This window comes from Megalobrama amblycephala, linkage group LG2 (genome assembly GCF_018812025.1).
Source record: "Megalobrama amblycephala isolate DHTTF-2021 linkage group LG2, ASM1881202v1, whole genome shotgun sequence".
Taxonomy (NCBI): Eukaryota; Metazoa; Chordata; class Actinopteri; order Cypriniformes; family Xenocyprididae; genus Megalobrama; species Megalobrama amblycephala.
In genome coordinates this window covers 674,856-701,147 of record NC_063045.1, presented here as the reverse complement: position 1 = coordinate 701,147, position 26,292 = coordinate 674,856, and the positions used below count along the sequence as shown (strand labels likewise).

At 37.9% G+C, this 26,292-nt stretch overlaps 3 protein-coding genes across 4 annotated transcripts; 2 read left to right on the top strand and 1 right to left on the bottom strand.

The window, feature by feature from the left end:
* Positions 1-111: 111 nt before the first annotated feature.
* On the top strand, positions 112-6,986 carry cry4 (cryptochrome circadian regulator 4). Its single transcript, XM_048181927.1, is given in 12 exon segments — positions 112-270; positions 1,451-1,891; positions 1,969-2,085; positions 2,230-2,374; positions 2,504-2,644; positions 2,777-2,887; positions 2,889-2,948; positions 3,021-3,161; positions 3,235-3,386; positions 6,097-6,194; positions 6,280-6,390; positions 6,480-6,986. Coding segments are annotated over 11 exon segments (1,668 nt in total). The 5' UTR covers positions 112-270; positions 1,451-1,478; the 3' UTR covers positions 6,659-6,986.
* A 391-nt stretch (positions 6,987-7,377) lies between these two features.
* On the top strand, positions 7,378-9,425 carry zgc:153675 (uncharacterized protein LOC768179 homolog). The gene is made up of 3 exons (XM_048181943.1): positions 7,378-7,697; positions 8,069-8,147; positions 8,715-9,425. The coding sequence occupies exons 1-3, from the start codon at positions 7,689-7,691 to the stop codon at positions 8,999-9,001; spliced, it is 375 nt and encodes a 124-aa protein (XP_048037900.1). The 5' UTR covers positions 7,378-7,688; the 3' UTR covers positions 9,002-9,425.
* Positions 9,426-14,485: 5,060 nt separating this feature from the next.
* Positions 14,486-26,030, bottom strand: cry3b (cryptochrome circadian regulator 3b). 2 transcript variants are annotated; one of them, XM_048181924.1, is made up of 15 exons: positions 25,805-26,030; positions 23,414-23,624; positions 21,878-21,986; positions 21,614-21,756; positions 20,424-20,608; positions 20,251-20,348; positions 20,032-20,172; positions 18,346-18,657; positions 18,122-18,273; positions 16,311-16,513; positions 16,125-16,238; positions 15,973-16,041; positions 15,810-15,887; positions 15,606-15,727; positions 14,486-15,511 (listed from the first exon to the last, which is right to left on the bottom strand). In XM_048181924.1, the coding sequence occupies exons 1-15, from the start codon at positions 25,980-25,982 to the stop codon at positions 15,473-15,475; spliced, it is 2,154 nt and encodes a 717-aa protein (XP_048037881.1). In that variant the 5' UTR covers positions 25,983-26,030; the 3' UTR covers positions 14,486-15,472. The 2 variants fall into 2 exon arrangements, with proteins under 2 accessions (XP_048037881.1, XP_048037880.1); XM_048181923.1 differs by having other exon boundaries at positions 14,486-15,514; positions 25,805-26,029.
* Between the last annotated feature and the right edge of the window lie 262 nt (positions 26,031-26,292).

Genomic DNA, 26,292 nt, shown 5'->3' with positions numbered 1-26,292 from the left:
ACATGCTGAGGACTGTGAGCCTGTACGGAGGTGACCAATCAGAAGACCGATTTTAGTATCATATGGATGTGGACGTCCAATAGGATGTGAGGAAGGCGGGATCAGGTCAGATAAACGATGTGTTGTTTTATGGTTCGGTGGATGCGTTTTTTTTTCACTTTATGATCGACTAATAAATATTAATTAGCTATCAGTAATTATTGAAACACACGGGTAGTGTTTGTAACGTTTAATTGATTAAAGTATCCTAATGGATGAGGCGATCTGAAGGTGGGTGCGTTTTAATAACATAAAAAAGAAATCGGTGAAACATTAAATGTGAAACATTATTCTAAGTAATGATCTATGTATAAATATTATAACGTTAGTGTATATTAATCTAAACCTGTTTATTATATAGAAGGTGTGTTCATGTTTATCTCTCGGTCACGTGGTGAAATTTCAGCGCCAGAGGAGCTGTTTCATTACATGCAGTGGATCATAATCTAAATATTAAATTATTAATTATATACGTTAGATGTAAAGATTTCTCCTAATGCACTGCATTTGCACATGAGCCATGCTAATGTAATGTTTTGGACCTTTGCCATGGTAACACAATGTTTTTACACCACCATAGAAATAATGCCATGTTTTTTTACATTTACCATGTTAATATCATGATGGTAATGCCAGGGAATACCATGATTTTTATATTTACCTGGGTAATACCTTGATGTGGACCTTATCATTATGGCAAAACCATGGTTTTTGACATTTACCATTATAATACCATGTTTTCCACCTTATCATGAAGGAAACACCATGTGTTTTGACATTTACTATAGTAATACCATGTTTTGGACCGTATCATTATGGCAATGCCATGTTTTTGACATTTACCATGGTAGTACCCTGTTTTTGACCTGATCGTGATAGAAACAACAAGGTTTTTGTTGTGTTTTTTACATTTACCATGGTAAATCCCATGTTTTGGACCTTATTATGAGGGGAATGGCATGTTTTTGACATATACTATGGTGATACCCTGTTTTTGACCTAATCATTAGGAAACGTCATGTTTTTTGGACATTTACCATGGTAATACCATGTTTTTTTTACTGTATCATGATGGCAACCGCATGTTTTTGACAATTACCATGGTAATACCCTGTTTCCAACCTTATCGTGATGGAAACGCCATGTTTTTTGACATTTACCATAGTAATACCATGTTTTGGACTGTATCATGATGGCAATGTCATGTTTTTGACATTTACCATGGTAATACACTGTTTTGGACCTTATCCTGATGGCATTTTGACATTTACCACAGTAATACCCTGTTTTCGACCTGATCATTGTGGAAACACCATGTTTTTTTACATTTACCATAGTAATACCATGTTTGGGACCTCATTTGATGGTAAAGAGCTTATAAACAAAGTCAGTTTGAATGCTTCTGTTTCAGACTCTCTGAAGCGTCCGGATCAGTCGTCATGAGTCACCGCACCATCCATCTGTTCCGTAAGGGCCTGCGGCTGCACGATAACCCCGGCCTGCTGGGGGCGCTGGCCTCGTCCGCCGCGCTCTTCCCCGTCTATGTGCTGGACCGCGCGTTCCTGGAGGGGGCGATGCACGTGGGTGCGTTACGCTGGCGCTTCATCCTGCAGAGCCTGGAGGATCTGGACGGCCGTCTGCGGGCGCTCGGCTCGCGGCTCTACGTCCTGCGCGGGCCGACGCCGGTGGTCCTGCGTGACCTCGTGACCCGGTGGGGCATCACGCAGATCAGCTACGACACGGAGGTGGAGCCGTATTACGCGCGCATGGAGCGGGAAATACAAGCGCTGGCGGAAGAGCGCGGACTCCAGACGCAGACGTGCGTGTCGCACACGCTGTACGACGTCAAAAGGTGTGTCGGCACGACGAGCTCAAACATGAACGAACGAGTTTGTGAGCGCATTAATGCACGTTTCTCATTCTCTCCAGGATCACTCAGGCCAACGGCGGCTCTCCTCCGCTCACCTACAAGAAGTTCCTGCACGTTTTGTCCATTTTGGGCGAACCAGAGAAACCGGCCCGGGACGTCAGCGCTGATGACTTCCTGTAAGAGCGTCTCTGTGTTTTAGGGTCGTGTTGTGTCTGACGCTGCTCTCAGGGAGCAGATGGTGCTTCAGACTGCCAAGAGTGTGTGGGAGTGGAGATGCTCAGCATGAGTAATGATGGGAGAATCTGTTGTTGTGTGCGCAGGAGATGTCCGACCCCTCCGGATCACGAGCAGGCGTATGGGGTCCCGTCTCTGGCCGATCTGGGTCTAGAGGTGCAGTCGGAGGTCCTGTGGCCCGGCGGAGAGATGCACGCACTCCAGAGACTCCACAAACACTTCCAGAGTCAGGTGTGACCCGTCATGATTCATCACAGTGATTCGAATCTTTGATTCCAGTCAGATTCGCACAAATCTGATCGGTTCGGTTCAAACCACAGGTTAGGAATGAAAGTGACGTGTGATCTGATCTGTCTGTAGGGATGGGTGGCGAGTTTCTCCAAACCGCGGACGGTGCCAAACTCTCTGCTGCCCAGCACCACGGCTCTCAGTCCGTACCTGAGTCTGGGCTGTCTGTCGGTCCGAACCTTCTACCACAGACTCAGCAGCATCTACGCACAGGTCAACAAGCCTCGTCATTTAATTGTTATCATCCTGGGAATTGTTTTGCATTTTTACCCAGTTTTCAGTAAAAATGTCTGAACTTTGTTGGCTCTTCACTAACGTTCTCTCACTGACGTTCTCCATCTGCAGTCGAAGAACCACTCGCTGCCGCCCGTGTCTCTTCAGGGCCAGGTTCTGTGGCGGGAGTTCTTCTACACCGTTGCGTCAGCGACGCCAAACTTCACCAAGATGGAGGGAAACCCAGATCTGTCTGCAGATCGACTGGTACCATGATCCGGAGTCTCTGGAGAAATGGAGAAACGTAAGAGAACCATGCATTTAGCGTCTTTATTCTCGGTTTTGTGTGTAACATTAACATAACGTTCCTCCTCAGGCCCAGACGGGTTTCCCCTGGATCGACGCCATCATGACCCAGCTGCGCCAGGAGGGCTGGATCCATCACCTGGCGCGTCACGCCGTGGCCTGTTTCCTGACCCGCGGAGACCTGTGGATCAGCTGGGAGGAGGGCATGAAGGTACTTTTGGGTCTTTTTGTGTGTTTTGAGTCATGCATACAGATATTTCAGGCATCTCCATGACCGTTCTCAGGTGTTCGAGGAGTTCCTGTTGGACGCAGACTACAGCTTGAACGCCGGTAACTGGATGTGGTTGTCCGCCAGCGCATTCTTCCACAAATACACCAGGATCTTCTGCCCGGTGCGTTTCGGTCGTCGGACCGACCCTCAGGGACAGTATCTGAGGTATGATCACAATGTTCTGCGTTCACTCTGTCACACCCACTGGCGTTTAATATTCATGATGTTCTGTGTTCGCTCTGCCACACCCACCACTATTTAATATTCGTGATATTCTGCATTCGCTCCATCAAACGCACCGCTGTTAAATATTCATGATATTCTGCGTTCGCTCTATCACACCCACCACTCTGTCACACCCACTGGCGTTTAATATTCATTATGTTCTGTGTTCGCTCTGCCACAGCCAGCACTATTTAATATTCATGATATTCTGCGTTCGCTCTATCACACCCACCACTCTGTCACACCCACTGGCGTTTAATATTCATTATGTTCTGTGTTCGCTCTGCCACACCCAGCACTATTTAATAATCATGATATTCTGTGTTCGCTCTGCCACACCCAGCACTATTTAATATTCATGATATTCTGCATTCGCTCCATCAAACCCACCGCTGTTTAATATTCATGATATTCTGCATTCGCTCTGCCACACCCACCGCTGTTAAATATTCATGATGTTCTGCGTTCACTCTATCACACCCACCACTCTGCCACACCCACTGGCATTTAATATTCATGATGTTCTGTGTTCACTCTGCACACCCACTGGCATTTAATATTCATGATGTTCTGTGTTCACTCTGCCACACCCAGCACTATTTAATATTCATGATATTCTGCATTCACTCCATCAAACCCACCGCTGTTAAATATTCATGATGTTCTGTGTTCGCTCTGCCACACCCAGCACTATTTAATATTCATGATATTCTGCATTCGCTCCATCACACCCACCGCTGTTAAATATTCATGATGTTCTGTGTTCGCTCTGCCACACCCAGCACTATTTAATATTCATGATATTCTGCATTCGCTCCATCACACCCACCGCTGTTAAATATTCATGATGTTCTGTGTTCGCTCTGCCACACCCAGCACTATTTAATATTCATGATATTCTGCATTCGCTCCATCACACCCACCGCTGTTAAATATTCATGATGTTCTGTGTTCGCTCTGCCACACCCACCACTATTTAATATTCGTGATATTCTGCATTCGCTCCATCAAACGCACCGCTGTTAAATATTCATGATATTCTGCGTTCGCTCTATCACACCCACCACTCTGTCACACCCACTGGCGTTTAATATTCATTATGTTCTGTGTTCGCTCTGCCACAGCCAGCACTATTTAATATTCATGATATTCTGCGTTCGCTCTATCACACCCACCACTCTGTCACACCCACTGGCGTTTAATATTCATTATGTTCTGTGTTCGCTCTGCCACACCCAGCACTATTTAATAATCATGATATTCTGTGTTCGCTCTGCCACACCCAGCACTATTTAATATTCATGATATTCTGCATTCGCTCCATCAAACCCACCGCTGTTTAATATTCATGATATTCTGCATTCGCTCTGCCACACCCACCGCTGTTAAATATTCATGATGTTCTGCGTTCACTCTATCACACCCACCACTCTGCCACACCCACTGGCATTTAATATTCATGATGTTCTGTGTTCACTCTGCCACACCCACTGGCATTTAATATTCATGATGTTCTGTGTTCACTCTGCCACACCCAGCACTATTTAATATTCATGATATTCTGCATTCACTCCATCAAACCCACCGCTGTTAAATATTCATGATGTTCTGTGTTCGCTCTGCCACACCCAGCACTATTTAATATTCATGATATTCTGCATTCGCTCCATCACACCCACCGCTGTTAAATATTCATGATGTTCTGTGTTCGCTCTGCCACACCCAGCACTATTTAATATTCATGATATTCTGCATTCGCTCCATCACACCCACCTCTGTTAAATATTCATGATGTTCTGTGTTCGCTCTGCCACACCCAGCACTATTTAATATTCATGATATTCTGCATTCGCTCCATCAAACCCACTGCTGTTAAATATTCATGATGTTCTGTGTTTGCTCTGCCACACCCAGTACTATTTAATATTCATGATATTCTGCGTTCGCTCTATCACACCCACCACTCTGCCACACCCACTGGCGTTTAATATTCATGATGTTCTGTGTTCGCTCTGCCACACCCACCACTCTGCCACACCCACTGGCATTTAATATTCATGATGTTCTGTGTTTGCTCTGCCACACCCACCGCTGTTAAATATTCATGATGTTCTGTGTTTGCTCTGCCACACCCACCGCTGTTAAATATTCATGATGTTCTGCGTTCGCTCTATCACACCCACCACTCTGCCACACCCACTGGCATTTAATATTCATGATGTTCTGTGTTCGCTCTGCCACACCCACCGCTGTTAAATATTCATGATGTTCTGCGTTCTCTCTATCACACCCACCACTCTGTCACACCCACTGGCATTTAATATTCATGATGTTCTGTGTACACTCTGCCACACCCAGCACTATTTAATATTCATGATATTCTGCATTCGCTCCATCAAACCCACTGCTGTTAAATATTCATGATGTTCTGTGTTTGCTCTGCCACACCCAGTACTATTTAATATTCATGATATTCTGCATTCGCTCCATCAAACCCACCGCTGTTAAATATTCATGATGTTCTGTGTTCGCTCTGCCACACCCACCACTCTGCCACACCCACCGCTGTTTAATATTCATGATGTTCTGTGTTTGCTCTGTCACACCCACTGGTGTTTAATATTCGTGACATTCTGTGTTCGATCTGCAGGAAGTATCTGCCCGTGCTGAAGAACTTCCCCTCGCAGTATATTTACGAGCCGTGGAAAGCGCCTGAAGATGTCCAGCTCAGCGCCGGCTGCATCATCGGTACGCAGAGCCACTAAACGCTCACTAACCCATCGCTGCGACTGTCTGAATCGGTTTAGTAATGTTCTGACCCATGTATGTGCAGGTAAGGACTATCCTCGTCCCATGGTGTGCCACATGGAGGCGAGTCAGAGGAACCTGGGTTTGATGCGTCAGGTTCGCACCGAGCAGCAGAAGACGGCAGAACTCACGCGAGGTAAAACGCAAACCCGTATGACTTTGAAACGCAAAAATAGATATTTAGCAGAGTGTCACAAATACTGACTAGGTTTGATCCACTCGCAGATGTAGCAGATGACCCGATGGAGGTGGGGCTTAAGCGTGAGCTCCAGGAGGAGGAGGAGCTTCTAGAGGGGGCGGAGCCATGCAGCAAGTCAAAACGTTTTAGTGGCAGCACTGATCAAAAGTCCCGCCCCTGCAGCTGGACATCAGAGACTCTGCGGCTCAGCGAAGAGGTCATGTGACTCTAGAAGAGCCTCACTGGACCTATACCAGACCTGCTTCTGGTTTAACGTGTCTGTGTGAACTCGAGAATCATGTGATATTCTGACCGGAGCCACTTGAACTCTATTGATCCGTCAAACAAACATACTGGGTGTTGCTCGTTTGAACACCGTGTTGCTCGTTTCACTGGTGTGTGTTTCTCTGTTCATGAGAGAATCATGAGAGTTTTTGTTGACCAAATCAGGTAAATTATGAAACTTGAATGTCTTCCTGATGCACATTTGTTTGCCAGTCAATAAATATCATGTCAATGCTATGCAAAATATCAAATAAATTATATTGAAATGAGCTTGGTATGTAATTAAATATTCATGAGTTGAATCTCCTCACATTTTTTTTCAGATACATTCAGAAATTACATTGAAAATTTTGGATTTAACTTGAACCTGGAAAATGAATATTAATCATTTTAGCATCTAAAATTTGGTTTCAAATATTTGTTGTGGACATAATGTTTGACAAATTATTCAAGCCAATAAATAGAAACAAATGTTCAACCAAAACTCCTAAATACGTAAACTAATTGAGTTAAATCTTCGACATTTACAATAATGTGTCTTAATTTTTAGATTTTGGTTTTGACTGACCAGCTCTTGTGACGCAAGGTCCGGGGGTTGAAGTAGCGAATCTTACTATGGCGAAGGCTGCGCTCATGAATATTAATGAGGTTGTGCCGACGTTCGTTGTTTATTTTCTCGGAGCGTCCAGTCACGTAACACAATTACTATTCATAACTCAAGCTCTCGAGTCGATACGCCTCCTTTTCGACCAATCAAGTAGGACCATTGCGCGAGCGTCCCGTTACGTCATTAATATTCATGAGCCAGGCCTTCGGCGTAGTAGCGCGGTTGATTCGCATCCTGGATTGAGCGCCACGTCGCCACAGTGGAGTCTTCCAGTTCCAGCACACATGCATTAAACACAGCCGAGGATTTCTGTGTTTGGAGCGGAATGCAGTGAAATAATCTGCTGGAGAGAGAGAGCACAATCATGGTGAAGGTGAGGACAAATTTGCATCTCATTTGATATGATAAACACTTCGTGAAAGTAACTTTTCCTGTTTTCTTTGGAGCGATTGTGCATCTTTCAGAAATACAATTTAAAGTCGCATTTGAGAGATGCACAATTTTGCACAAGGAGAAAAAATATCACCATTAAAGTGTTTTAAAGTTTTCTTTAGTTATTAGTGGGATATTTTCATAATGTCTTTACAATATGGTCACTTTTTTTTTTTTTTTCTCTGATCTCTTATTTAGTTGTTTTTCTGCCTACCTGTGCATTTTAACGGTATTTTCGAGAAAAAAATAAATTAAAATCATTCATTTGGAAGCTTTTTGAATATTTCTGACTCCGCTTTCTCTGGTTTGTAGAGTGTGAATTCAGAAGTTCAGTCCAGGACTGAAACATATGAAGGAGGAGAAGAACACACAGAACCCAATCCGTCAGCAGGTACATTAATAATTCATAATCACTTGATTAATATTTTCAGAATCGATCTACATCATCACATTAACATAAAATAACACACGAGTTCACCGTCTCCATATGGATCAACTGACTCAGAACAGCGATTTGTAAATATACATAATTTATGTACATATTTATGTCATTTAACGGACATTATTTACTTTATTCATGAGTAATTTCTGTGCACAGATTTAGCTTCCTTCCGGGGATCATTTTGTAACTATAGTTTATCTAGTAGGCTACACACACACACACACGTCGCTCTCGTGAGATGGTGTGTTTTGAGAATTGCTGTTGGCTATTTCAGTGTTTGTGTAAATCATCCCGGGAATTACACGCTTCTGCTTCGAGACATTCCTGTGCGCGCTGGGAATTCATGCTTGTTTTCTGTCAAAATGTTGTTTGATGATGCAAGACATGCATAATAAACCTTTACATGCTACACATCACTATACAATGCATAGAAATATGTCCTGTTTTTGTTTTATTTCTAGTAATGTTAAACGTTTTGTGCATTATTTTAATTAAGCAACGTTGTTTTGACACTAGATGGCGGTAAGGAGCACCCAACGGCTCCGCCCGGGATGATCTGGCGGGTGACGGGTGGCCTCGTCAGCGCCACGAAGGGCGTGGTCGGAGCCACAGTGGGTGGAGTCGCCTGGCTGGGCGGGAAAAGTTACGAGATCACCAAATCAGCTGTCACCGCAGTCCCCTCGGTGGGCGTCGGCCTGGTGAAGGGCGGAGTTTCAGCGGTGGCGGGGGGTGTGTCCACGGTGGGCTCCACAGTAGCCAATAAAGTTCCATTCACAGGAAAGAAGAAAGACAAATCAGAGTGAAAATGAGGATTGCGATGAAGGTTGTAATGAAAGTTTGGTTTTTTGACCGTAGATTATAACGAGAACATCACGTTTGCTGTGCTGACAGTTTTAATGTTGGACACTAGAGACGTTGAAGGATGTTTTCGACCAATCAACGTCCGAGACATTTGCGCAAAAGGGAGTTTTGTGTACGTCATACTGTGTTAAGACTCAATCTCAGTGGAAAATGTTTGACGCTGTCGGGTTTTTCTCAAATCATCTCAGATCTGCAACCAAAGACACATTTATCGGTGATGTTTTGAACATTATTTTGCATTTCGCTAGACAATCTCCTGCCTTTAGCTATTATGCGACTTCTCCTGGGATGTTATCGGTTGGATTGTATGTGTTAATAAATTCCTTTTTTTTATTATTTGAATTTAATAAAGTCATGTAAAAGATGTTCGGGAATATGTTTTCAATGATTCAAACCTCTCCAGATATGGACTGAAGATCATTTTATCTGAGTTTGAGCAGATAACGTACTCTACGAAAAAACACAAACGCAAACGCTTCTAGCTATGCACGTTAAATTTGTATGTCAAAAAGCAAATCGTAATGTGTGGAAACTTGTTTCCGCCACAGAAAAAGGTAATTGCGACTGTTTATCTCACAATTCTGATTGTGAGAAAAAATTGCAATTACCTTATTTTTTTTTACTCCATCGTGGAAACAAGTTTCAAGTTTAGTAATGTTGCAGATGTCTGAAGACAATCTTGATTAGCAAGTTAGCAAAACATCTTTAACATTATCCTGTCGCCGATCACGTAAATATAGTAATAACTAAACAGAACTAATAATAGAAATATTTTTCTGTTGATGTAACAACTTGAACATAGTGTGGTATTTTAGCAGGCTAATCGGTTAAGTTAGATAAATAAACCGATCTAAAAATGTCGGTAGCAGCTTGAACACGTCGCGATAGGTTAGCAGGCTAATTAGCGAACTTTTTCTCTAGAATTTAGTAACTTGATCACGTGATAGGTTAGCAGGCTAATCGGTAAACTTAGAATTTAGTAACTTGAACATTTTATGATAGGTTAGCAGGCTATTTGGCGAACTTAGAATTTAGTAACTTGAACATGTTGTGATTGGTTAGCATTCTAATTAGCGAACTTAGAATTTAGTAACTTGAACACGTTGTGATAGGTTAGCAGGTTAATTAGCAAACTTAGAATTTAGTAACTTGAACACATTGTGATAGGTTAGCAGGCTAATTAGCGAACTTAGAATTTAGTAACTTGAACATGTTATGATAGGTTAGCAGGCTATTTGGCGAACTTAGAATTTAGTAACTTGAACATGTTGTGATTGGTTAGCATTCTAATTAGCGAACTTAGAATTTAGTAACTTGAACATGTTGTGATAGGTTAGCAGGTTAATCGGTAAACTTAGAATTTAGTAACTTGAACACGTTGTGATTGGTTAGCATTCTAATTAACGAACTTAGAATTTAGTAACTTGAACATGTTGTGATAGGTTAGCAGGCTATTTGGCGAACTTAGAATTTAGTAACTTGAACATGTTGTGATAGCTTAGCAGGTTAATCGGTGAACTTAGAATTTAGTAACTTATACATGTGACAGGTTAGCAGGTTAATTAGCGAACTTAGAATTTAATAACTTGAACATGTTGTGATAGGTTAGCTGGCTAATCGGGGAACTTAGAATTTAGTAACATGAAAACATTGTGATAGGTTAGCAGGTTAATTAACGAACTTAGAATTTAGTAACTTGAACACGTTGTGATAGGTTAGCAGGCTATTTGGCGAACTTAGAATTTAGTAACTTGAACATGTGATCGGTTAGCAGGTTAATTAGCGAACTTAGAATTTATTAACTTGAACATGTTGTGATAGGTTAGCAGGCTAATTAGCAAACTTAGAATTTAGTAACTTGAACATGTTGTGATAGGTTAGCAGGCTAATTAGCAAACTTAGAATTTAGTAACTTGAACATGTTGTGATCGGTTAGCAGGTTAATTAGCAAACTTAGAAATTACTAACTTGAACATGTTGTGATAGGTTAGCAGGTTAATTAGCGAACTTAGAATTTATTAACTTGAACATGTTGTGATAGGTTAGCAGGCTAATTAGCAAACTTAGAATTTAGTAACTTGAACATGTTGTGATAGCTTAGCTGGCTAATCGGGGAACTTAGAATTTAGTTACATGAACACGTTGTGATAGGTTAGCAGGCTAATTAGCAAACTTAGAATTTAGTAACTTGAAAACATTGTGATAGGTTAGCAGGCTAATTAACGAACTTAGAATTTAGTAACTTGAACACGTTGTGATAGGTTAACAGGCTAATCGGTGAACTTACAATTTAGTAACTTGAACACGTTGTGATAGGTTAGCAGGCTATTTGGCGAACTTAGAATTTAGTAACTTGAACATGTGATCGGTTAGCAGGTTAATTAGCGAACTTAGAATTTATTAACTTGAACATGTTGTGATAGCTTAGCTGGCTAATCGGGGAACTTAGAATTTAGTAACATGAACACGTTGTGATAGGTTAGCAGGCTAATTAGCAAACTTAGAATTTAGTAACTTGAACACGTTGTGATTGGTTAGCATTCTAATTAACGAACTTAGAATTTAGTAACTTGAACATGTTGTGATAGGTTAGCAGGCTATTTGGCGAACTTAGAATTTAGTAACTTGAACATGTTGTGATAGCTTAGCAGGTTAATCGGTGAACTTAGAATTTAGTAACTTATACATGTGACAGGTTAGCAGGTTAATTAGCGAACTTAGAATTTAATAACTTGAACATGTTGTGATAGGTTAGCTGGCTAATCGGGGAACTTAGAATTTAGTAACATGAAAACATTGTGATAGGTTAGCAGGTTAATTAACGAACTTAGAATTTAGTAACTTGAACACGTTGTGATAGGTTAGCAGGCTATTTGGCGAACTTAGAATTTAGTAACTTGAACATGTGATCGGTTAGCAGGTTAATTAGCGAACTTAGAATTTATTAACTTGAACATGTTGTGATAGGTTAGCAGGCTAATTAGCAAACTTAGAATTTAGTAACTTGAACATGTTGTGATAGGTTAGCAGGCTAATTAGCAAACTTAGAATTTAGTAACTTGAACATGTTGTGATCGGTTAGCAGGTTAATTAGCAAACTTAGAAATTACTAACTTGAACATGTTGTGATAGGTTAGCAGGTTAATTAGCGAACTTAGAATTTATTAACTTGAACATGTTGTGATAGGTTAGCAGGCTAATTAGCAAACTTAGAATTTAGTAACTTGAACATGTTGTGATAGCTTAGCTGGCTAATCGGGGAACTTAGAATTTAGTTACATGAACACGTTGTGATAGGTTAGCAGGCTAATTAGCAAACTTAGAATTTAGTAACTTGAAAACATTGTGATAGGTTAGCAGGCTAATTAACGAACTTAGAATTTAGTAACTTGAACACGTTGTGATAGGTTAACAGGCTAATCGGTGAACTTACAATTTAGTAACTTGAACACGTTGTGATAGGTTAGCAGGCTATTTGGCGAACTTAGAATTTAGTAACTTGAACATGTGATCGGTTAGCAGGTTAATTAGCGAACTTAGAATTTATTAACTTGAACATGTTGTGATAGGTTAGCAGGCTAATTAGCAAACTTAGAATTTAGTAACATGAACACGTTGTGATAGGTTAGCAGGCTAATTAGCAAACTTAGAATTTAGTAACTTGAAAACATTGTGATAGGTTAGCAGGCTAATTAACGAACTTAGAATTTAGTAACTTGAACACGTTGTGATAGGTTAGCAGGCTAATCGGTGAACTTAGAATTTAGTAACTTGAACACGTTGTGATAGGTTAGCAGGCTATTTGGCGAACTTAGAATTTAGTAACTTGAACATGTTGTGATCGGTTAGCAGGTTAATTAGCAAACTTAGAAATTAGTAACTTGAACACGTTGTGATAGGTTAACAGGCTAATCGGTGAACTTAGAATTTAGTAACTTGAACACGTTGTGATAGGTTAGCAGGTTAATTAGCAAACTTAGAAATTACTAACTTGAACATGTTGTGATAGGTTAGCAGGTTAATTAGCGAACTTAGAATTTAGTAACTTGAACATGTTGTGATAGGTTAGCAGGCTATTTGGCAAACTTAGAATTTAGTAACTTGAACATGTTGTGATAGGTTAGCAGGTTAATTAGCGAACTTAGAAATTACTAACTTGAACGTTGTGATTGGTTAGCAGGCTAATCGGGGAACTTAGAATTTAGTAACATGAACACGTTGTGATAGGTTAGCAGGCTAATTAGCAAACTTAGAATTTAGTAACTTGAACACGTTGTGATAGGTTAACAGGCTAATCGGTGAACTTAGAATTTAGTAACTTGAACACGTTGTGATAGGTTAGCAGGTTAATTAGCAAACTTAGAAATTACTAACTTGAACATGTTGTGATAGGTTAGCAGGTTAATTAGCGAACTTAGAAATTACTTACTTGAACACGTTGTGATAGGTTAGCAGGCTAATTAGCGAACTTAGAATTTAGTAACTTGAACATTTTGTGATAGGTTAGCAGGCTATTTGGCAAACTTAGAATTTAGTAACTTGAACATGTTGTGATAGGTTAGCAGGTTAATTAACGAACTTAGAATTTAGTAACTTGAACATGTTGTGATAGGTTAGCAGGCTAATTAGCGAACTTAGAAATTACTAACTTGAACACGTTGTGATAGGTTAGCAGGTTAATTAGCGAACTTAGAATTTAGTAACTTGAACATTTCTGATAGGTTAGCAGGCTATTTGGCAAACTTAGAATTTAGTAACTTGAACATGTTGTGATAGGTTAGCAGGCTAATTAGCGAACTTAGAATTTAGTAACTTGAACATTTTGTGATAGGTTAGCAGGTTAATTAGCGAACTTAGAAATTACTAACTTGAACGTTGTGATAGGTTAGCAGGCTAATCGGGGAACTTAGAATTTAGTAACATGAACACGTTGTGATAGGTTAGCAGGCTAATTAGCAAACTTAGAATTTAGTAACTTGAACATGTTGTGATAGGTTAGCAGGCTAATTAGCAAACTTAGAATTTAGTAACTTGAAAACATTGTGATAGGTTAGCAGGTTAATTAGCAAACTTAGAATTTAGTAAACTTGAACATGTTGTGATAGCTTAGCTGGCTAATCAGTTATCTTACTAAAATTTATGTAGGAACTTGAGCAGGCTATGCTAGCTTATTTGGTCGTCAGCCATAAAATTTACTACATGCAAACTAACTGAACACAGAGAAATGTTTATTTAGCTTTGACTATATCTTACCTTTATATCACTGCAGTCAGCTCAATCTCGTTCACAAGGTCAAAAAATAAAGTAAAACATTCAACTTAAAGTCAATTAACTTGAATATAAGTTTAAAAATGTGAGTATGATCAGATATGCTAGCAGCTAAAATGATTTAAATCCACACATTAAGAGACTGACTGACAAGACCATTTGTTTTTAAATATTTTTTTTTTATTAGCTGAATGATGAAGTACCACACAGACAGACTAATATTTAAAATTCAAAACAGCTACGAATATTCTGTAGAAAAATACAAGCAGTAAAAATGTACAGCTACAGATACTGTTGTCATATACAAAATGCTGGAGTACATGGAGATGGAAACAATGAAAATAACCGATGACAATAATGTACAGTGAGTGATGGAAGACCGTTGACACAAACATCTGTGCAACAACACAAACATAATAGCATAACATAACGTTTTTCATCTCCAACGACAGAATCTAAACAAAAGACAGTCGTTAATACAGAAGATGGGACAATCGTTCATCTGTGGTACATTTACACGTAGTTTGGACCCAAATGTGTCCGACCCCAGGACCGGACGATCATCTGACTCTCGCATCACCATGGAAACAGATGCAGGTATGTACAGGTGAGGCCGGTTCAGAGCAGCGCCGCAGAAACTCTTCGGTAATACTGAGCGAATCTGGATTCGTTTAGATGTGGCGTGATGCGTGTTCTTCTTTGGCTGTTAACGATTACTTGTTTTTTCATAATAAGGTCCGTTCACACCAAACAAATCGATTAAAAACAGACTTTTTTTTTTTTCATCTGGTGACGAAAATGTGTCGACCAATAAGACTTGAGCTTTGGTTCACGTGTTCGTCAAATACAATATAAATCCAGAGCTATCAAAACATTTGGACGAATATTCGTTTGAACGAACAGACCATTCATATAGCATTTGGTGTGAAAGGCCTTTAAGGTCACGAAGACAGTATTTACATCTGACTTTTAAAATCAATTCTCATGATAATAAATAATTTTGTTGCTTTTAAAACGTCAAAGTCGTGTCTTTGCCACAATCTGACTGCATCAGCTGTTTAATCGTTTTTAATTACTCTGAATGTTAGTCTTTAACACGCGAGGAAATTTACGATACATTTTACGAATCCATCAGTGGGTGGGGCTTATGATGAGAAGGCCACGCCCTCTGCATCTTCCCGCCTCTTCTGAAACAAACAGGAATTTATATCGTTAAATAGAGCTGAGCATTTCTACTATGCTAAATTAGCAAAACGTTAGTTTTAACCTCTTACGGACCTTGTCATCTTGCTGTTGCGTGGAGGAAGAGGAGGAGGGGCTGTTGTCACCATGGCAACTGTTGTGCTCCGCCTCCCTTTCCCTCTTTCCAGTCCCGCCCCCAAACGGCCAACTCAGACGCCCTAAAGAAAATCTACATCAAGCTTTGTTCGCAAACCATTGTAGTTCTGTAACGTGACGTATTTTCACACAATTTTTTTTTACCCGGTTGTTGTGGGACGGCAAACTCATGGCCGTCGTTCGTCAGGTCACTCTGGGTGGTGTAGGGCGACGTACGGTGGCCTGCAGGAGACAAACGCGAAAACATTTTCAGCAAATCGTTATAAATGGCCATCAAATAAACCAAAGGACTTGTTGATGGTCTCACTGAGGGAGTGTCGGTATCTTGCACCACGATGTTTCACTCCGGTCGGTCTGGACTGCTCTCTCCTGACCCCTGTTGGACAAACAGAATTATAGCTCACTGATTTTCATTCAAATGCACTTATTTGATGGCGACGTCCGGTTTTAAACACTCACGGTGAGACGTCACACTGCTCTGCATCCTCTGGCGTTCAGGGGGCACTGCTGACCCTCGGGCTTCGTTTACACTCACATCCTCCATGTGGTTGGACGGAACGGTGGCGAGAAGACCTGAGGATTGAACAAAAATGAGAAGGAGATAATGGAGAACTTTGTAAACGTTGAGGTTGAACGCGCTCTTACTGAGTCCGCGGTATCTGGACAGCTGCTGGTAGATCTGCCTCATCCTCTCGATGTTCAGGCGACTGGCCTCGGCGTGGTTCACCATCGGTTTGGGATAGTCCACTCCGATCACGCATTTGGCGGCGAGCTGCACATCTTCCGGCGCGTTCCAGGGGTCGTATATAAACTTGGCTGGAAAATCTCGGAGGACAGGTAAGTAACGTCTGGAATCAGAGGGAGAGATTAACCCGCAGCGTCTCATCACAAACTTCAGAAAACCAAAACAAAACCTCCACGCGGCAGCAGGGAATCCTGGGAAACCCAACTGCGGCAAGAGGTGCACAAACACAAACATAAAGATGTCTAGAGATACAATTGAAGCTTGAGCAGAATTCAGAACTGAACAATCAGCTCCTCTGAGTGTGAATCTGAACTGAATCAGAATATTTGAGCGTGAATCTGAACTGAGTCAGCTCCTTTGAGTGTGAATCTGAACTGAGTCAGCTCCTTTGAGTGTGAATATGAACTGAATCAGAATATTTGAGCGTGAATCTGAACTGAGTCAGCTCCTTTGAGTGTGAATCTGAACTGAGTCAGCTCCTTTGAGTGTGAATATGAACTGAATCAGCTTCTCTGAGTCTGAATCTTAACTGAATCAGCTCCTTTAAGTGTGAATCTGAACTGAATCAGCTCCTCTGAGACTAAATCTTAACTGAATCAGCTCCTTTAAGTGTGAATCTTAACTGAATCAGCTCCTCTGAGTCTGAATCTTAACTGAATCAGCTCCTCTGAGTGTGAATTTGAACTGAATCAGCTCCTCTGAGTCTGAATCTTAACTGAATCAGCTCCTCTGAGACTAAATCTGAACTGAATCAGCTCCTTTGAGTGTGAATTTGAACTGAATCAGCTCCTTTGAGTGTGAATCTGAACTGAATCAGCTCCTTTGAGTGTGAATTTGAACTGAATCAGCTCCTCTGAGTGTGAATTTGAACTGAATCAGCTCCTCTGAGTCTGAATCTTAACTGAATCAGCTCCTCTGAGACCAAATCTGAACTGAATCAGCTCCTTTGAGTGTGAATTTGAACTGAATCAGCTCCTTTGAGTCTGAATCTGAATCTGATTTGGATCAGTGACAACACACAGGAAGTCGAATTGGAATGACGGGAAGAGGAAGTTACTGAAATAAAATAAAAAGTTTAACACATTTGCAAATTTTATTAGTCCAACACTAGTTCTGCAAACAACACAATTATCATTAATTTTGAGTATTTATGCCTATTTATTCATTGAAAATAAAATGAATAAAATCCACACAGTTTCAAAATAAATAATGAGATTAAAATTTGAATATATTTATAATATAATACATATTACGTAAATTACAGAATTCAGGGAAATTAAGTGTTCCAAGTATATAATGAAACATACTAATTACTTTATTTCAAATTATTTGTCTTTAGTAAAACTAATTAACATTAACATATTTTCCAATTTATTTCTATAGTTGTCATTTGATTAATTATTTGTTTATGAGTAATTCATACTATAATATGTATTATTTAAAACAATTAATATAATTACTATAATGTTAATATAATTAATTTGCCTTTTAATTTCTATAGTTGATTATTAATATATAATGTTTCTGGACATAACTGAAAAAATATATTTGATTATTTTATATGAAAGTTTGTATTAAAACTATTAGTACTTCCTTAAATTCGAATCACAATTGCATGCTGTTTTCTCCCTCCATTCACACTCAATTCAGATTCAGGAACTTAAGTGAAGTCTGCTGCTCAGTCCCGGCGTGAAGCGGTGCAGATACCCACCTGATGAAGTCTCCGTTGGGGTCGATCCTCCGGCCGAATCCCACAGGACAGTAGCAGTGGAAGAACTGCTGGAAGAAGGAGCTGCAGGAGTGACAGAGCCAGCTGCCCGCATTCACGCTCCAGTCGGCGTCCAACAGCAGCTCCTCGAACACCTGCGAACACGACAGCGTTACCACAGCGCCCGTCACACACCTTACCCATGATGCTCTAGGGCCGCACCGCACCTTCATGCCCTCCTCCCAGCTGATCCACAGGTCTCCGCGGGTCAGGAAACAGGCCACGGCGTGACGCGCCAGGTGATGGATCCAGCCCTCCTGACGCAGCTGGGTCATGATGGCGTCGATCCAGGGGAAACCCGTCCGGGCTTCGGCCCACTTGGCCAGCGCCTCTGCGTTCCTGTCCCACGGGATGCGGATGCAGATGGGGTTTCCCTCCATGCGGTCGAAGCGTGGGTTGTTGGTGGCGGCCGTGTAGAAGAACTCCCGCCATAGGATCTTGTCGTAGAGAGAGATGGACGGGTTTGCGTTGTTCTTCACCTGCGCAAACAAACACAGCGGCAGCAGTGAGCGTCATTATGATTCATTTAAAAGCTTTCAAATCAGATTTAAATATATATAATCGTGAAAGGTTTTAAATTAGATATAATACAATATGTGTTTTTAATGTTAAGCATATTATAAATTTTATTTTAATATCAGTTTAAATTTGATATATTATAATATTAACATATATATAATCTTAAAAGCTTTTAAATTAGATATATTACAATAAGTACAGTAAGCGCACTATAAATGATATTCTAATACCAATTTAAATTTGATATATAATAGTAATCCTGAAAGGTTTTAAATGAGATATAATACAATATATTTTAATTGAGTTTTTAAAGTTAAGCGTACTATAAATGATATTTTAATATCAATTTAAATTTGATATAATATTAAAACATATATGATCTTAAAAGGTTTTAAATTAGATATATTACAGTATATTTTAAGTATGTTTTTAAAGTTAAGCGTATTATAAATTATATTTTAATATCAATTTAAATTTGACAATTAAAACATATGATCTTAAAAGGTTTTAAATTAGATATATTACAGTATATTTTAAGTATGTTTTTAAAATTAAGCGTATTATAAATGATATTTTAATATCAATTTAAATTTGATATAATTAAAACATGATCTTAAAAGGTTTTAAATTAGATATATTACAATATATTTTAAGTGTGTTTTTAAAGTTAAGCGTATTATAAATGATATTTTAATATCAATTTAAATTTGATATAATATTAAAACATATGATCTTAAAAGGTTTTAAATTAGATATATTACAATATATTTTAAGTGTGTTTTTAAAGTTAAGCGTATTATAAATTATATTTTAATATCAATTTAAATTTGATATAATTAAAACATGATCTTAAAAAGTTTTAAATTAGATATATTACAGTATATTTTAAGTGTGTTTTTAAAGTTAAGCGTATTATAAATGATATTTTAATATCAATTTAAATTTGATATAATATTAAAACATATGATCTTAAAAGGTTTTAAATTAGATATATTACAGTATATTTTAAGTGTGTTTTTAAAGTTAAGCGTACTATAAATGATATTTTAATATCAATTTAAATTTGATATAATATTAAAACATATATAATCTTAAAAGGTTTTAAATTAGATATATTACAATATATTTTAAGTGTGTTTTTAAAGTTAAGCGTATTATAAATGATATTTAAATATCAATTAAAATTAGATATATTCCAATGTAAAAGTACATATAATCTTAACTTTTTTTTTAATAAAATATACAATTTAAAAGGTTTTTTAAAAATTTTAAATTTTACATATTTTTATATATTTCTAAACTGTTATATGTCTAAAGGTGTTGAAGTGGCGCACCTTCTTGTAGAGTTGTGTGAGTTTGCTGTAGAACAGGCGGCAGGACAGGCAGCCGAAGCGCAGGTACGGACTCAATCCTAACGGACTGGCCAGCAGCGGACTGGAGTTCATCTTCGGACGCTCAAAGTTCTCCTGCCATGCCTGAAAGAGAGAACGATGCCTCAGGAAACGTGTCACCGGTGCTGTGCACTGTGTGTTTATGTGTGTGTGCCGTCATACCGCGACAGAATCCGGTCCGAGGTGCCGGTCCATGCGCCTCAGCGCCTCCGATTCTCCTCCGGGCCAAACGGCAGGAGCCAAACCCTCGGTGTCGAACCCTGAACGCAAACACACCCATCATGCACCGCTCTGACCATACTGGATCTGTGTGTGTGTGTGTGTGCGAGTGTTACCCAGCTCCTCCAGCAGGGGAACGCCATATTTCTCTCCGTGGTCGTCGCTGACGGGCGTCATGCAGTTTCCCATCAGCTCTTGAGTCGGCGGGTCTAGCGGAGGTTCGGGCGGCTCCATGCCGCTCACCAGGGTCTGGAAGCGCTTGTACGTGAGCGGCGGCTGACCGCCATTCAGCTCGATGATCCTGAGCCAATCAGATATCAGAGCCTCATTCAGATATATTCACTTATGAGTCACTGCAGTGAATCGGTTCAATTAAACGAACCAGTTGATTCACCAAGTGAATCGATTCACCAACATCATTCCCAACCCTGGCAATTTACATCCTTTACTTATAGGAAAAAGCAAAAATGTTCAATCACGATCAATCAATCACTAGATTATCAATTATATAATCATTTAATTATATTTGAATATAAATTTTGATTTTATATGTATATTTATACACACACACATTCATTTTAAAAATTGTTTTGAATATATTAAAATATTTTAATTGAAATTTAAATTAGTAATTTATATTATATATATTATAAAATATATATATATATAATATATATTACACACACACACATATTAAATTATATTTTAAGTTAATTTCTATTATGGTCTATTATGAAGTATACTTTAACATAAATTTAAATTAGTATTATAAATTATATTTTAATATAGTTAAAATTAGATATATAACAAAAATATATAATTTAAAAAGTTATTTTATATATATTGGTTAGATATATTAAATTGTATTCCAATACGTTTTTAAATTAAATTATAAACTGTATTTTAATATACTATTAGACATAACATAAAAAAATGTTTTTAATTCAGATATATAAAATTATAATTTAAGTAAAATTGTAAAGGTATATTTTAAATTATATTTTTATAATATAAATTTAAATTGGGTACAAAAAGGATTTAAAAATATCTTAAAATAGATATTAAATTATATTTAGTATAAAGTTCAAATTAGAAATATTATAGTATAAAAATATAATTTCAAAAGGTTTTAAAGTAGATTTTAAATGAGTCTTTGTAGCTTAGAAATTATTTTAAAATAATATGCTATGTAATAAACATATACACATATTATAATTCTATGGTAGCAAATTACAGTAATACAATCTGATCTGATGTTATCAACCCTTCTTGTGTATATATTAGCTGAAGTACATCTGGTTCTCACCGGTTCAGGTCGTAGAGCGTGTGCGAGATCTTCACGATGACCTCCACGCCTGCTTCAGACGCCAGCTTCTTTATGGCAGCGTCTCGCTCCTTCCCGAACGGCTCAGAGTCGCACTCGAACGTCAGCCGCGACACCTTCCACTCCTGACACAAACAGATCATCACTCTCAATACAGACTTACAAAAATAACACAAAATGTTGCTTTTATCAAAGCGTTATTTATCTATTTGATCAGTTAGAATCAGACGGAGGGTCCAGCCGTACCTTGAAGAGCCGTGGGAAGATGTTGGCCGGTTGACCGCGGATGACGAACAGACGAGAGTTGAGTTTACGAAGACTAGAGTCCAGATCCTCCAAACTCTGCAGCAGAAACCTGACAAACACCACAAAACAACACACACGTTCATGCATTTACACAGTATGAATAATATTATGTGTCGAACAGCAGAAATAAAGCGGTTACCCCTGAAACACCGTAAACAGAGTATTTAAAATTCTCATAAAAGACAAAGATATGTAATTTTTTGTTTATACATTTACATATCTTTCTTATTTGACATGCAATAAGAAAGAAATAAGGTAGGAGGACATTTCTTTTTTCCTCTACATGTAAGCTGCATCTGGATCAAATTTTGTGGTGATAGCATAAAGTAATCAAAAGTATTATTACTTTTTGTTTTGCTCTTGACACCCCCCTAATGGGCATTTTTATAATTGTTCCTCCATTAGAAATATCTTGTGATCGACACAATGTTGATTTTGGACTCATTCCAATCAAGAGCATCCGCTGTTTGTAATGCTGTGGCATCATCTATGATCTATGCATGTTTCATAGAGTTGCAGGCGAAAACACAACAAGAAAGATTTTACTTTGCTACATGTGCCCCTGTGGACTCCGTATTGAATTGTGTTGATTTGGACTCATTTTAATCTGCTGTAAATAATGATGTTCCCTTTCTCAGCATTTTTCATGAAGTTACGAAGCATGAAGCATCCATATATTATTTCTTGCGGGGCTTCGCGTACAAAAACTCGCTCAAGTTTAGTCAAAGCTCAAAACAATGATGCTTGTTGTATTCTACTCCATGAAACCTTTCAAATGACATATGACACATGATTATCTGAGCTGTATGATGTTTTTTGACACATTACAGCACATTGTAGAGCTCTATAATTCTGGATGTATTCTGAGGTCAGGGCATCCCGCACTAATGTGGCGCCCGACGCGGGGCGCGTCTCTTTCATAACCGGAGTTATTGTCCGTTCGGACTTAAGAACACAGTGAAACATGTGCCCAAGATAACAGAACGTCTCGCTCGTGACAGAGCGCTGCAGTTGGCTTGAGGAAAGTAGGTCGTTGCTATGGAAACCGGAGTTCGGACCGTTTCCCTGACGTAAATACACCATAAGGAATCCATGACTGCATACCAGAAATGCAGCAGTTACCAAATATGAGTCTGTTCAGACAATAACACTGTTTTGGCCAGTAAACAAAACTTTATAAGGCACTGCAACATCAGAACTGATTAAATCGAATTCAAAACATCTTTTAAACACTTCTATCTTGATGTTTGTGTGTGAAGAGACTCATCCGTCTCATTTATGATGCTGTACATCAATGACCTGCACTGATTATATACAAACAGCTCAACAATCCCATTGTCATTGTAAGTACATCAATTTGAATGAAGGTCATTCTTTAAAAACCCACCAGATGGCGCCATTTCACCCTTGACGTGAGATTAAAAAACACCACCAGATATTAAATCATCATGTATGATGATGATGTGCGGCGCTCACCTCCACCTGTTGACGCCCAGGTTGGAGGCCCCGGCGAACCAGGGGTCCAGGAAGTAGACGCAGCGCAGCGTATCGGCCCCCTTCAGCGCCTCCAGCAGGGCCGGGTTGTCATGGAGACGCAGGCCCTTACGGAACCAGTGGATGGAGTTGATGGACATGATGCTGGAGTCTGAGGTTCGGTCCGACGCGCTCCAGATGTTCAGATCGAGCCCTAACAAAATGACACAACCAGACTGATATTTTAAATGTAATTAATTGCAAGCATTATCATCATAAACTCTAATGACAACTAAAATCAACATATACTCCCATATCAGAATTAATAAAATGACCTTATTGTAACATTTTTTATAGATTATTTCACATTTTATAAAAAAAAATTCTATAGATGTTATAGTATAATATATATTTTATTATTATTATCATCATTTACAAATTAAATGAATGATACTTGAAGGCTGTTTTAACAATATGTTAAAATACTTGTTTTGAATTATTATAATTAATTAAAAGTTAGTATAATATAATAAATCTAAAGCATAATAATGTATAAAAATATTATCATAAACATAACTGGTCATTTAATTAACTGTGATATGGAAGTGTTTTATTATTTTAGATTTAATTATACGTTTAATAACATTTAATTAACTATAATAATTTAAATCAAGTATTAGTATTATTAACACATTAACTAGAAAAAAAATTTATTATTAAATTATTGTGTTAATGATAATTACTGATAATAATATTTGTAGGCTGTTTTAATGTATTAATAAATACATGAATGCTGTTTTAATTTAATGTAATTATTAATATTAATAATACTGAGACTTCGATTATTTGTTTATTAGCTTGTTTCCGCCACAGAGTAACAAAATAAAAAAGGTAGTTGTGAATTTTTATCTTACAATTCTGACTTTTTCCCTCACAATTCTCAGAATATACGCTCAATTACAAAAAAAGTCAAGATTGCAAGAAACTCAATCACGAAAAAAGTCAGAATTGTGCAATACAAGCTCGAAATTGTGAGAAAGTCAGAATTATGCGATATAAACTCAAAATTGCGAGAAAGTCAGAATTATGCAATATAAACTCAAAATTGTGAGAAAGTCAGAATTATGCGATATAAACTTGAAACTGCGAGAAAGTCAGAATTATGCGATATAAACTCGAAATTGCGAGAAAGTCAGAATTATACGATATAAACTCAAAATTGCGAGAAAGAATTGTGTGATATAACCCGTAATTACGAAAAAGTCAGAATTATGCGATATAAACTCGAAATTATGAAAAAAGTCAGAATTATGCAATATAAACTCAAAATTGCGAGAAAGTCAGAATTATTCGATATAAACTCGAAATTGCGAGAATGTCAGAATTATTCGATATAAACTCGAAATTGCGAGAAAGTCAGAATTATTCGATATAAACTCAAAATTGCGAGAAAGAATTGTGCGATATAACCCATAATTATGAAAAAGTCAGACTTATGCGATATAAACTCAAAATTATGAAAAAAGTCAGAATTATTCTATATAAACTCGAAATTGTAAGAAATTAATATTCATACTACTACTGATAATATTTGTATTTAACTGTATCATGCTAATTAGCATATACATTTGTTCATTATACTATTTTATAGATTATTCCACCTTAGATTTATTCTATATTTTATTATATTATTTTTATTAACATTTAATGCATTAAATTAATTTTGAATTAATTATTTAAATTAATTTTATTCATTCAAATCTAGTAACTATTATTAACTGAATGTGCCAATAATAATTATTGATGTTAATAATAATACTTATGTATTAATGTTATTAATATGAATATAATAATTCAAGCTGTTTTAATGTAATTATTATTAATAATAATAGTAATACTACCACTAATAATAATATAATATTCATATTTAAGCTTTTATATAAAGCAGCATGTTAATTAACGTATGTTATTTCTACTATTAGATATATTATTATGCTTTTTCTTGATTATATTATTAATATAATATAAAGTAATAAAAAAAATTCAATATTTCACATTATTTATTTTTTACGTAACACAGTGAAACAAAATATAAACCAGTTTGTGGCTTCAGAAGATACAATAATATTTTTAATTTAAGAAAAAAAGACATTATCATCATAAACATCATAAGTTTTGCAGATAATTTTGACATTGAGTCCTAAAATTGGGTCATACAGTAGTGTCACTTAATATCACAAAAACATTATTAATAAACAGAACATTTGGGTTTAAATACAGCTGTGCGTGTTTATTTAATAAATGGGTCATGGACTCGGTCTTTATGTAATCTTTATTTCGTGGTTATATTCGACAAACACATGAATAAGATCAGATTGTAAGAGCAGCACTCACCTGAGGCGGTACAGAGGCAGGTAAATGATTTTAAGTGAGTCCCAGAGTTAAAATCATGTCCGAGCTTATAAATATGTGTCAGCAGAATCACTGCAGAACTACTCCGTTCATTAAACTCTTGTTCCACAGAACCGGGCCAAAACAGAACGGTTTCATAACAATTCTGCGCACTGCGCATGCGCCAACACGGCGAGAGCACTGATGCTCATCTACTAGATTCATTCTACAGCTTCATTTATAAAGTTTTAAGGGTTGTGAAGATAGACGAGCGGCTGGGAAACTCTAAATATTTATGTTCCGTGTCAATCGGCTAAAATACGAATAGAAATACTGTATGATATTAATTTTAATTTTTAAGCATTTAAAGCGATGATTCCATCTATAGTTTACACATCTATGCTTCCTGAGCGCTGCCCCGATAGGTCACGCTGCTCGTGTCCCACATAAGGAGGCCGCTTATTGGTCCGCGTTAGAGTGACGTCAAAGAA

Excerpts from the sequence above, each read along its gene's own strand:
- zgc:153675 (XM_048181943.1), top strand. Across the intron at positions 8,148-8,714 it reads AGAACCCAATCCGTCAGCAG|ATGGCGGTAAGGAGCACCCA; the intron begins GTACATTAATAA and ends TTTTGACACTAG.
- cry3b (XM_048181923.1), bottom strand. The coding sequence starts at position 25,982 with ATGCGCAGTGCGCAGAATTGTTATGAAACCGTTCTGTTTTGGCCCGGT. Across the intron at positions 21,987-23,413 it reads CTGGGCGTCAACAGGTGGAG|GTTTCTGCTGCAGAGTTTGG; the intron begins GTGAGCGCCGCA and ends GGTGTTTGTCAG. Across the intron at positions 16,042-16,124 it reads GAGCAGTGTGACGTCTCACC|GGGTCAGGAGAGAGCAGTCC; the intron begins GTGAGTGTTTAA and ends TTTGTCCAACAG.